General features: G+C 40.5%; 1 protein-coding gene across 2 annotated transcripts in view; it reads left to right on the forward strand.

The window, feature by feature from the left end:
* rnf31 (ring finger protein 31) overlaps nucleotides 1-12756 on the forward strand; it is a 44408-nt gene that overhangs the window by 20664 nt on the left and 10988 nt on the right. For both annotated transcript variants that reach the window (XR_003461958.1, XM_019261996.2), the window contains exons 7-17: nucleotides 1691-1874; nucleotides 2260-2393; nucleotides 2656-2828; nucleotides 7364-7597; nucleotides 7688-7855; nucleotides 7933-8100; nucleotides 8185-8370; nucleotides 8461-8667; nucleotides 8767-8940; nucleotides 9698-9796; nucleotides 11428-11517. Coding sequence is in view for 1 of the 2 variants with exons in the window: in XM_019261996.2 (XP_019117541.2) it covers nucleotides 1691-1874; nucleotides 2260-2393; nucleotides 2656-2828; nucleotides 7364-7597; nucleotides 7688-7855; nucleotides 7933-8100; nucleotides 8185-8370; nucleotides 8461-8667; nucleotides 8767-8940; nucleotides 9698-9796; nucleotides 11428-11517 (1817 nt within the window). In the remaining variant the exon portion in view is untranslated. The remainder of the gene's footprint in view (nucleotides 1-1690; nucleotides 1875-2259; nucleotides 2394-2655; nucleotides 2829-7363; nucleotides 7598-7687; nucleotides 7856-7932; nucleotides 8101-8184; nucleotides 8371-8460; nucleotides 8668-8766; nucleotides 8941-9697; nucleotides 9797-11427; nucleotides 11518-12756) is intronic.

Here is a 12756-nt window from a genome sequence, read left to right on the forward strand (position 1 = left end):
TGGTGCATTAAGGTACATAAAATCACAGTGGACTAAAGAACAATCAGCCTGGGCTTTTTGAAAATTTACTACAAACATCCAGCAAAGCCAGAGCACCCACCTACCGATATTTAATAGAAACCTAGCAATGCTTTGCCTAGTAATTCCTGTACCAATATACCACATGAACAACACCCTGAACTTGGAACAAGACCACCACCCTAGCCCACTGATTCCCACCGTAAGGGTCCTTACCCTCAGAGAATTTGCCAAAATGTCACATGGGGTGGACGAGACCTTCTCGATTTTGTGTAAGACAACTTTTCCAAAAAACAAATACAGTTTAAGTTACGGCAGTGCCTATTGAGCTAGTGTGGCACAGGGGATATGTATATGGGATTGCCCAGTTACAGTAGATAAATGTGTTTATTTTGCATGTTTTCAGACATTTCCATTAAGCTGCAAGCAGTTCTATTTTTAATATAAAAGGCATGAGGCCACCTGCAGGGATATGCAGCTGTGCACTGGCACTGCATTCTTTAGTTGGCAGCTGACACCTGAATAGACTAAAGCCACTGATGGCAGGCTGTGATTCCAGTGAAGCATTCATACAGTTTGCACAGTTATGTAGACTTTGTGTTTAGTCTAAAGTTGATGTGCTTTTTTGTTAGCAGCATTTGTGCTCGCTTTGTGTCCTTGACAGGGACGAGTTGGCCTTAGCTTACCTGTCAAAACATGTCAAATCCAATCCTGACTGATCTCACTGATTTCTGATTTCTTTGAGTTGAATCCTAATGGTTTATTTGTGTTCCCTTTATGATTAATAGAATGCAGACAGTCAGAGCCAGAGCATGAACAGCCGGTTAGCAGCACTGCAGTTGACTCACTAAACAAAGAGGACGAATGAGAGAGGTTATACTATGAATGTACATTCGGTTACTAATTGTTAATTAGTTATGTGACCAATTGTATTGGGAATAGTTCATTATTTTATGCTGGTAATTATGAGAATTATAGATTATAGAATGAGCACTGTAAATATCATCTTATACAACTGATTCTGTTTCTGTTTCAAATTGAATGTTCTCTGATATTTTTGGTATTGTTTCACTTTCGTATTGTTTCTACTCTGTTCAGATTTCTAAAATTTAGATTATTAAGTCTACACTCTCTGCTAGACAACATCGTCCTACATTAGAAAAGAACATGAACATGAACATAGGCCACGCATCAGAAAAAAAAATATGCCTATGAAGTATGATTGTTAAAAAAAAAACACAATGCAGAGAATTATATCAAAAGTTCTTAAAATATCTGATGAAATATTCACAGGAAATAATTATATTAAATAAATTAATTAAAACCATCCAAATGGCTTATTTGACACAAACTTCCTGTAGTTATGCAGGAGGTTTTTCATCTGCTCTGTTCTGGTATTTATATGCATTTAATATTATCTAAAATATCCATAGAATATGTCAGTCAGTGATGGAAGGGTCCCTTCAGGAACTACTGTGCTATCTAACCACAGGAAACTACTGCAGCTAGTATTGACTCCTCAGCCTGCAGGAATACAGTTACTCTCCAAAAGTCCAGTGTTTAATTCCACCCTTTACTCCCCAGCAAACAATCTGATTACAGTTACTCACAGATGTTGTGTTGTTGAATGAGTACAGATGTTTGGTTCAGTGTCCTGCTCTCTCTGTTTCAGAGAACTGCACTATCTGTGAAATATTCCGGATCTCTGCCCACTGCCTCACCTGCCTCCAGGGGCTCTGCTCAGAATGTGACAGGCTGTACCACTCCTACCCTGAGAGAGCCAACCACCGTCGAACGGCTGTCAGATTGTCATCATCTTCGTCGTCATCATCATCCCAAAACAGGACCAGTCACAGGTCAGGATCTCACTCCTTGTCGGTCAGTATCAGGTAACAGTTCACTCCAGGATTCTTCACTAAACATTTTCATCTTTAACTGGAGTTAAAGCTCTCAGCAGATGCTGACTCAAGTGCTCACTTCCTTTCCTCTTCCCTGTGGGTTAGACAGGAGGTTTAATGACACCATTCATTCAGTGCAGAATAGAGGAAAATCAAAAACAATTGGGTGTTTGTATTGTTCTAAACAAGCTCAGCCAATCAAATGCTGGAGTTTATGATCAAACTTAAAGCTGATCATTTTATTTATGACTATGAGAAGAGTATCAAATCAACATGTATGGATGTATATTCTATTTCTACGTATTGATACAACAATATAACAGCCTCTCTTTCCCTGGTTTAGTTCTTCCACTTGGCGTTGCCTTCACTGCACTAAAGTCAACTCTGTCCAGGATGTGCTGTGCGAGGAGTGTGAGTGCCCTCGCATGGAAACAATCGGCTCAAAAGCACATGAATCTCAGCCTGCCACCAGCACCGGTCTGTGTTGTCTTCCTTTATTCTACTACAGTCCTCTCTAGTTTCCTCCGTGACAGAGAAGTCTATTAATCTATAACTACTCTTGACTTACTGCTCTGCTGTCACATTGGAGAATGTTCTTAGGTTAGCTAAAAGCAAATTTAAAGGAATGGCAAAGTGGACTTGATGTGAAACACAGATATGACATTGATAAGTGATAATAATGTGAATAGAGTGTGTGTGTGTGTGTGTGTGTGTGTGTGTGTGTGTGTGTGTTTCTTAGAGTGGCAGTGTAAGAGCTGTACCATGGTGAATGCAGCCAACAGTATTCTGTGTGAGGTGTGTGAAAGACCTCGTTTGGCCACTCGACCTCCAGTGACCCCATCACACCCACCCATCAACCCCCCCAGACCACCTGCACCTGTACTGGGCATGCCGGGTGACCCTGACAGCCAGGTCAGTTAACTGTTGGTATTGTGTGTGTATGTGTGTGTGTAGATCCTGACCATAGGCCAAACATCATCACCACGGATCACCACAGCTCCTGACAGAGAGAGAGATGTGGAAAAAGAGTGTGTCAAATATCTGAATTTCTTCCTGGTTGTTTGCCTTGTGCAGTAATTTGATTCATGTTTCTCTAAGGATCAAACAAGGGTGAGCCTCTGACTTTTCGTCAGTCAAACTGTCAGCGTGTCCCGTCAACCTCAGCTGTTCTTTACATTTGGTGCTGTGCAGTGTGGAGCAATGTGGAGCATTTAGCTGATTGCAACCCCCTCACCTCATTCTTTCCTTCCTAGCTAAAGTACTAAACATGTGAAAGGCCCTATCTAAAGGCAGTGTTAGTTTGTCCATTCTGGGTTACTGTACAAACATGGAGGTTCAACATGGTGGACTGTGTAAAATGACCCAGTGTCTGTCTGTAGATATAAAAGTCTCATTCTAAGCTAACAAAAACATAAAGATTCTTATTTTCTGATGATTATACACAAAGAAAAACTGAATTATGAATATAATATCCTGCAAACAAAGCCCCCTCTATCTGACACAAGGGATCTTTAGATTACTACTGCGCCTGAGTACAGCCTCACAGAGCTTGTTGCTTCAAATCAAGTCTCAATTTAAGAGCAAATGAATTATACTTGTATCATCTTTCTTTGTTTAATTTGATTCACACCCACAGATGAATCAGATGGCCATTTTTAATAAATGGGTTTGGAATGTCTGTAAATTAGATGTTGAAGAAGATGAACTTTTGTTTGACAAAGGAATGCTAGTGTTCAGTCCCAACATACCAACAGTTTTGAACCAGATGAGTCAGACAGGTATCATAGATAATACACTGATCAAATCTGTTCATTAGAAGAAAAGTGTCACAATATTATGGGAATGCAAACAATGTAATCAGAAAGGCTTCCATCCTGGGAAGAAGTAATGACTGTGATACTGTACACTGTATTGTACTGTATTTTACTGCATCCCTAGCAACGGTCTGTCATTCATAGTATACATGTCATTCATAGCTGCAGTCTGCTATACAGAAATAACAACAATAATGCTGTAGAATGCTGTAACTGACTTTGTTTAATACAAAATTAAGTTTTAAACAAAGCCTTGTAATCATTTCTTAAATCACCTTCAGAGCTGGAGCTAGCCACAGAGTGATACTGAACTCTGCAGTAACATCTGAGAAAATGAATCGTGAATCAGCTGATCTGTGTTGATGTCTTTTGACAGGTTAAACACATGGAACCCTCTTTAAAGCTCTCTGCTGACCAGCTTCTTCAGGTTCCTCGAAGGACTAACACAGTGACTGAGTACCTGTTGTTAAACCTTCATTTGGACCGTTTAGAGTTCACAAAGAACAAACCCCTGCACGCTGTCTCAACATGCATATTATTTTATTGCTGCAATGTTTCAGTCTCCAGACGTTTATCAGGCAAGAAAAAAGTCATGATGTCAGCAAATCAGAAAACACAACAAAACAGAAAACACAACGACAAATTGCTAAACACAACAACAAAACAGAAAACACAACGGCAAATCAGAAAACACAACAACAAAACCGAATTCACAATGGCAAATCAGAAAACACAACAGCAAATCAGAAAACACAATAACAAATCAGAAAACACAACAACAAATTACTAAACACAACAACAAATCAAAAAACACAAAGGCAAATCAGAAAACACAACAACAAAACAAAAAACACAATGGCAAATCAGAAAACACAACAACAAATCAAAAAACAGAACAACAAAACAGAAAACACAACGGCAAATCAGAAAACACAACAACAAAACAGAAAACACAACGGCAAATCAGAAAACACAATAACAAAACAGAAATGACAATAACATTAACCAAACCGGAAAAGGTAGGTTCCCTCGAGCGTCATGAATCGTCACTGATTGGACTGGTCCGTCCTTTGAACAGGAAGCTGGCCCACCGTTGCTATGCTTTTCACCTGAAGTATCCTGCAGGATCTTGTATTCAGGTGCAAAGTTGAGTCTAGGCATCACAATTTACAAAGACAAAAAGAGCTGGTGCCTTATGTTAAGGAGGGGGGAAGGTATGCATCACTATTTACATAGACAAAAGCTGATGTCCTGTGTGAAGAAGGGGGGAGGTTGTGCGTCTCCAGTGACTGAAACAAAGACATTGAATTTACTATTACATCGGTGTATGGGGCAGTTACCCCCTTTTGGTGTCTGAGTTGACGCCCCAATGGGTTGTCAGGTATGGAAGCTAATCTAAATATCCCATCTTAAAATCAACTTAAAATGCTCCAGCATAAAAGGTAATGTTATAACAGTTAAAGCATTCAATTCATACCACGTATGTCATAAAGTGTCATAACCTATCATAGGTGTTGTTTCTGCACACTTTTGATGGTTATATTCGGCCAAGTTTTATAGATTAATTAAGTGAAAACAAATGACCCCACAAACAACACAAAACACTGCGCTTTTGAATGAACGTTTTAATCATGGTTAATCATTCCATTCTCCAAAGTGACCGGAGAAACACAAATCTAGCAACCATTCACATATTTATTCTTTAAATAAAAAATGTGCTTCACACTTTATTTAGTTGCCTACCTCACACACACACACGCACACACATGCACAGCAGCATGTCAGTGGCAGCTGCCCCAGACACTGGCAGCGGCTGAGACAGATGTTGAGAGATGAATTAAATCAATGCAAATTAATGCAGAAATCACATGATGGAAATGTTACTTCCATCGAGTCTAATACAACAATGACTCTTTAAAAAAAAAAAAAAAAACAGATTATCAAAGCAGCAGTAGTTGGCAGGTCAGTGGCAGCTGTGCCATAGCGGCTGAGAGATTAGTTAAGAAAACCTTAAAAATTAATGCAGAAACCACGTATTGGAAATAAAAATGAAAAACAGATGCCCATGACAGCAGCAGTCAGTGGCAGCTGCCCCAGAAACCGGCTGCTGCGGCAGGTCAGTGGCAGCTGAGGCTACCACCTGCAGTGCCACTACTAGCTGTCACTGCCACGAATTGAGCCAGCCCCTACTGCAAAATATTCTTTAATAGCAGCGCATACACTGTCACTGGCGGCACTTATATTTTGAAAAACGTGTAAACCGTGTCCTTCCGGTTCAAAGGATGGACCAGTCCAATCAGCGATGATTCATGTTGCCCAAAGGTACCTACCTTTTCCGGTTTGGTTAATGTCGTTGTTGTTTCTGTTTTGTTGTTGTGCTTTGTGTTGTTTTTTTTTTTTGTGGCCAAGTTTTTCCTCACTGGAACCGAGGGTCTAAGGACAGAGGGTGTCACTCCCTGTACAGATTGTAAAGCCCTCAGAGGCAAATGTACTTTGTGACTTTGGGCTATACAAATAACATTTGATTTGATTTGATTTGATTTTCTGTTTTGTTGTGTTTTCTGTTTTGTTGTTGTGTTTTTTTGTTTGTTTTGTTGTTGTGTTTTCTGTTTTGTTGAGGTTCCACACAGATTAATTTAACCTTCCTCACAGTGTTACATGAAACAAACTTTCTACATTGTCCAATCAACTGTGAAACAGTAATGACGTCATATGTTGTGCTGTTCTGGTTTTCCAACAGGAGAATTTGTGTTCTTCTGTGTTCTGCACCTTCTGCTTACCTCATGAACCAACTAGTGCTCCTACTAGACCATGGGTCGGCAACCTGCGGCTCTTTGATCCCTCTGATCTGGCTCCCTGTGACTTTTGAAAATAATTGATGAAAAATTAAATTAAATTAAAATGTATTGTAGCGTTACAGAACTGTGTTATTGTCGGCCATAACCACGCCAAACGCCAAACGCTACAGTATCTTGTCCAGTCCTGACCTGCAGACGCTGTGCGCTGAGGCTCAGAAGCAGAAATCACTAAGTATGATAAATATTTTATTTATTTATTTTTTTTTTTTGTTGTTGCACAGAATATTTTTGTTTCATGCAGAAATGTTGCCTAATTTCGTTTTCTCTCTCTGCAGTCCTTCATTAAATGTAATAATTAAAAAAAATGTTGCATGCCGTGTCATTTTAAATGTCAAAAGGGGTTTTGCGGCTCCCGGTGCTTTCTTTACGGTGAGAAACGGGTCCAAATGGCTCTTTGAGTGGTAAAGGTTGCCGACCCCTGTACTAGACTGATGTAGTGGATCTAAAATAGGCGTTTCCATTTCTTTTTACTGAATTAGTTGAAATTCAGTCACATTTGGATGGAAACACATCATGTCCCCACTTACACGTGTAGTGTGTAAGTGTTCAAACCTTTAAAATGTCACTCTAGATTACTCAATCACAATAGATAATGTTCTTTCTTTCTTTCTTTCTTTCTTTCTTTCTTTCTTTCTTTCTTTCTTTCTTTCTTTCTTTCTTTCTTTCTTTCTTTCTTTCTTTCTTTCTTTCTTTCTTTCTTTCTTTCTTTCTTTCTTTCTTTCTTTCTTTCTTTCTTTCTTTCGCTCTCTCTGTCTCTTTCTCTCTCTCTCTCCAGTGGGTGTGTCAGTTCTGTACCTATCTGAACTACTCTCCTGCCACAGTGTGTGAGATGTGTGACCTGGCTCGTCCAGAGCCAGCACCCCTGCCTGTGAAGCTACGCCCTCCCTCTCCTGTCAGACGGGTGCCCGCGTTGCCAATCAAACCCAAAGAGCCCGCCTCTGAACACCTGGACTCCTGGAGGCAGAGGTTGATGAAGGAGGAGGGACTGAAGCTAATTCAGCTGATTAGAGCAAGTTACCTTTCTCACTTGTCATTATCCTTGGATCTAGAATACATCTAGTGTCTGCATTCTAGTGTGTCTGTGTTCTGTCTGTATCAGGATGGGGAAAAGAAAGGAGTGAGTCCAGAGGAGGTGTACACAAGCATGCGGGTCTCCAGGGACAGCAGCATCACGCCCTGCAAGTGGTTAAAGTCGGAGCTTCCTCTGCTGTTAGACCAGATCAGGATGTCTGTGGCAACATCCTCACTTCAGACCACAGGGCACACAGTCAGTATGCTTCTCTCAGCATTAATCAAAGGCTGTTTCATCCTGACAAATCTGTCACTGACCTTCCTCTAACACAGACCAGGTCATGTGAAGTGCCTGCTGAGGATGTTGGGAAAGTGGTAGACCCTGCAGAAACAGAAAGTGTGGTGCAGCTGTCCCGAACAGAGGCCAAGCAGGCCTGGCTGACAGCAGGGGGTGACACTGAGAGAGCTGCTCGACAAGCCCTGAGAGACAGAGTTGCCAAGGTGACAAATATGTCTCCATCAAACTGTTTACAATGTCTTTCTTTTGTCTAGACATGGTGTTTTTCTTGGCCCCACCCCTCTCAGGTAAAGGAGCTGTGTGCATTGGGCTTCAGTGATGAGGCTTGCTGTCATGAGGTTTTTAGGCAGAGTGGTGGTGAGGTAAGAGGGGCCTTGGCCCTGCTGCAGCGACCCCTTCTTGAAGCCTTCCACAAGCGCATTTGGAGTGACAAGCCTGAACCTCCTGTAGACGTCCATCACCCTGACAAACAGGTGAGAGCATTAACATCAGAACTGGTTCACTCACCAGCAGTCTTAATTCTGTTATCAGCCTGATATTTAGAAATTCTTTCTTTTTTCCAGCATATATGTCGGAGGTTACTAGCAGTGTACGATCTTCCTAGCTGGGGCCGCTGTGAGCTGGCATTGTCTCTCCTTCTGGAGCACAACGCCCCCTACTCACTGGAAGATGTAGTGCAGGCTGTACGAGAGTCCCACGACAGGGAGTTTATCAAGAGAGTGCTGGCTAAAGAGTGTCCTATCTGCCTTTCCGTCTTCCCCCACAGCAAGGTACTGACACAGCCAATCTTTACATGAGCTTCACCGTGTTGAAGCACAATCTGAAGTCATTTCCTGCTTTCTACTTTCACATCCTCTCTTCTCTCTCAGATGCAGTCTTTGACTTCGTGCCAGTGTTCGGTGTGTTGTGGTTGTTTCCAGCAACACTTCACCATCGCAGTGAGGGACAAACACATCAGAGACATGGTGTGTCCAGTCTGCTGGGAGCCTGACATCAATGACCCCGAACACCTCAACAGCTACTTCTCCACCCTGGACATCCAGGTAGGAAAGCAGATGAAACGTAGAAGGAATGAGGGAGTGAAGTGATAACTCACACTCACAATCCAATATATGTGTTAATGACATCTGTATGCTCTAAAAATATCATCAGTTGCTTTAGGTTCTAATATTCTTAAACTTTTTCCAAATGACAGAGATTTGTGTGTGGCACAACTTTCAAGCAGAGCTGGACACAAAAAAGTGGGCAGTACACTGTACAGGAGGCGCTCAGCAATAAATAACATGCATTTCTATATTTCATACACGTTTTACTGTTACAGCTGTTAAAAACCACTGCTCAGTATCAAATGAACTGCAGTACATTGCATGTATTCATACATATAGATTGTAAATGAAGTTCCCTGCGACTTTAGAGGGGTTATCAGTAGAAAGAAGAGAAGAAGAGTTCAAAATGGAAGCAGCAGATGCTGTCAAAAACACCTGATCCTAGACTTCTCATAATACATCTGGATGAATGTGGTAAATAACCACATCTTTCAAACATCACATCAGAACATGGGGATTCTGTTCTAGATTTGTAGTCTCTTAGCCCAAACTGAGTGATGACATTGATATGACATCATCAGATGTTGGCACTAACTGAGGAATACTAAACATGAAAAAACTGATCTTATTTTTGGAGTGCACTTTTAAAGAATCATTCCTGTCTTTCCACTACAAACAATGTTAACGTGTCTATATTGACATGGTTCTTTCAGACATTGATTTTCAGGTTGTTTTCTTGTATTATGTGCTTCAGCTGCGGGAGTGTCTGGAGTCAGAAGTCTACGAGCTATTCCATAAGAAGCTGACAGAGCAGGCTCTAATCAAGGATCCCAAGTTCCTCTGGTGCTGTCATGTGAGTACAAAAAAATTCAAATTCTACAAACAATTCTACAAGTTTTAAGACTGAAGAAGTTTCAACAATCATTAGGTTTGGTGTTCTGATTGCAATAAATCCCCCGGGCAGACTGCGCGGAAGTTGATCACAAGCAAAGTCACGTCGGAATATACCATTGTGTGAGGGGATGAAAATTAGCTAGTACTGTAAATAGTTCGTAAATAAGGTAGATTTTAATTAGAATGCCAAGCTTAATAATTAAGTGAGGATATTTTATAATAGGAAAATGCAATTTTGAAAAATAGGCCATGTTTAGACGGATTGTTTGGGATCGTTAAGTGGGACACTCCAATTGTTCAGGCGGGCCGGATGTGGCCCGCGGGCCGTAGTTTGGAGACCCCTGCAAAAAACAGATCCAAAGGATGCTGACTTGACATAATGACATAAAATGCTTGCTTTTTGAACAGAGTTTGGATTGATCATGGATATATATAGTATATGCCAACTCAATTCAAAGTAAAGTATAACTATTACTCCCTTCAGTTGAAATCACGAACACAAGACGTTCCTTTTATGCACGGCATTTATTTGCACATCGCTGTGGTCAGTCATGCCGTGAGAACTAGATAAATTCAAATAAACAAATCACAAATTGAGTTTCATATCATACAAAGCATTTTTAAAGAGAATAAACATTAAAGAAATATCTCACAAACAAAAATACCTTACATAATGTACTCAATTTGCTTGCAATATGCTTTGTTTATATAAATTGAAATACAGGTAATTAAACCATCACGTTACTCCGTGAGCATCTTAAACACGTGTGAACATTACTCTATATACATCTTTGGCCACGTTCACTCAAGGGGAGTAAGAAAGGAAACTTAAAGTCTTCGTAGCATTATTAAGCAGCTTTATAACGTCATCTTCTAATTAACATGCCAGGTGCTCTGTTAATCCTGTGCTGTGTAGAGTGCGTCTGCCCCCCCCACAACATAACGACATTAGTTCCTCTATTGAATGCACATCTTTCCCTGTCTGTGCATGAACTTAAAATATGTTATTAACAAAAAATATGATCTTTTTAAAGACATTGTTGAGATAACGTCATAGCTGTTAGCTCTTTGCATTCTGTTGATAATATATATTAGATTGATGCTAGATTTAAGTAGGTGACAGTATCTGCTATGATAAATCTACCTCTCATTTGAGAAGTGTTCATCAGAGCATGTTTCCAACACACACCACAGTCCACTGTGTGTATCTTCATTAGATCAGGTCCAAATGATAGCATGCTGCTACAGAATAACCACACACTCCTCTACACACAGCACACTGGTAGTTTCTAACTCAGTGCTGTTCATGCAGGAGACGTTGGAGCTCGTTAATCCCGTGCTTCATGACCTCCTTTCCAACTTCTTTTTGCAGTTTGTTCAGCGTTTCCTGTTTTATTCTTGAAATGCATAATGCAAACACTGCTGTATCATATTTATTTATCATATGATGAGACTAAGACTGAATAAGACTTAAATAGAATAGATCCAGTGGTACCATGCACCACTGTTCATATTTCTCACACTCATTTGTCTTTTAGCTGTGTGCAGTGTGTAATATTTCTCTCCTCTCCTCTCCTCTCCTCTCCTCAGTGTTCGTACGGGTTTATCTATGATGGAGACCAGCTGAAAGTCACCTGTTTTCAGTGTCGCAACAGTTTCTGTGCTCAGTGTAAAAAGCCTGTAAGTATAATGTGTGTCTCTCTCTCCCTGTTTTGTGAATCCTGCATTCGGTTTCTCACAGATCATCTTGTTTTCTAACCTTGTTGTCTCCCCCAGCCATTAAAGTCAGAGCTCAGACAAATGTTTTACATGTTGCACAGAAATGAAGTTAAAATGTTGTTGGTGACAGACTCAGTTTTAATTAATCAGTTGTGTTTCCTAAAGAGACAAATTTGAGACAAATATCTGTGAATTCTGAGCTAAACGTCTCCGTGGCCAAGTCAGTCCTCTGTACAGACTCTATCAATCACTTCCCCCAGGAAAGCAGCCTCCTTCTCGGGCAGTAAGAGCAGAGTAGGTCCCGCTGTTTACTGATTGTGGTTACCTGATGTGATTTCAGTACTTGCACTCAGTGACTTTATAACTTCCCACAGCGGTGTTGTAGGCAGTGTCTTTGGAAACTTTACAAGGAAAATAATTGTTAAATTTACACATGGAAAACTTACGACCTGCCCAGTCCTCCATACCGACACCACAGTGAACTCTGTCCTGGAAAACAGCCTCTACCTCCCACAGTGAGAGCTGGGTAGGTTGATAACTAACACTTTGTTAGTCACTTTCCATGATCCACTGTGGGTCAGGATCTCTGTCACAACACAATCTTACAGCGTCCATGAGATTAAAAAGATAGGGACAATGATGGTGGAGACTTTTTTTGATTCACAGAGGAAACCCACTGAAAAAAGATCCAGGCACTCTGGGTCCTTCTGGGCTCTAAACGTCTTCATCTTTCAAATCATCCCCAATATTTACCGTGTCTTACCACATGTCTGCTCATGGAGCTTCTTAGGTTCACTCCATTGATCCACTTTATGTAGTACGTTTAATATCTGGCAAGCCAGAGCTTTGGCATGAGCCATGTAGTTATCAGACCGTATCAAAACACAAACAGACACCTGGCCTGTCAAGGCAAATTTAAAAAAAAGAAACATATTGACTATAGTGATTTATCAAGAAGCTTGTATTTCAGTAATGTTTCCTTAATCTGTGATGACACATCATATTCATTTTATGATTTAATACAGTAAGTATCTTACATACATGATATTAAAGGTATAATTAAGATCATTGTTTTGCATGCAACAGGTCTAGTAGCTGAAAGTTGCATATTCAGTGTGAATTAGTTTATATTAATATTCATACCAGGGATATTTGCATTCATATTGTTAAGGAATCTTTACCTTAGCAGATGCAGATGGT

Source organism: Larimichthys crocea, unplaced genomic scaffold, assembly GCF_000972845.2.
Source record: "Larimichthys crocea isolate SSNF unplaced genomic scaffold, L_crocea_2.0 scaffold397, whole genome shotgun sequence".
NCBI classification, from domain to species: Eukaryota; Metazoa; Chordata; class Actinopteri; family Sciaenidae; genus Larimichthys; species Larimichthys crocea.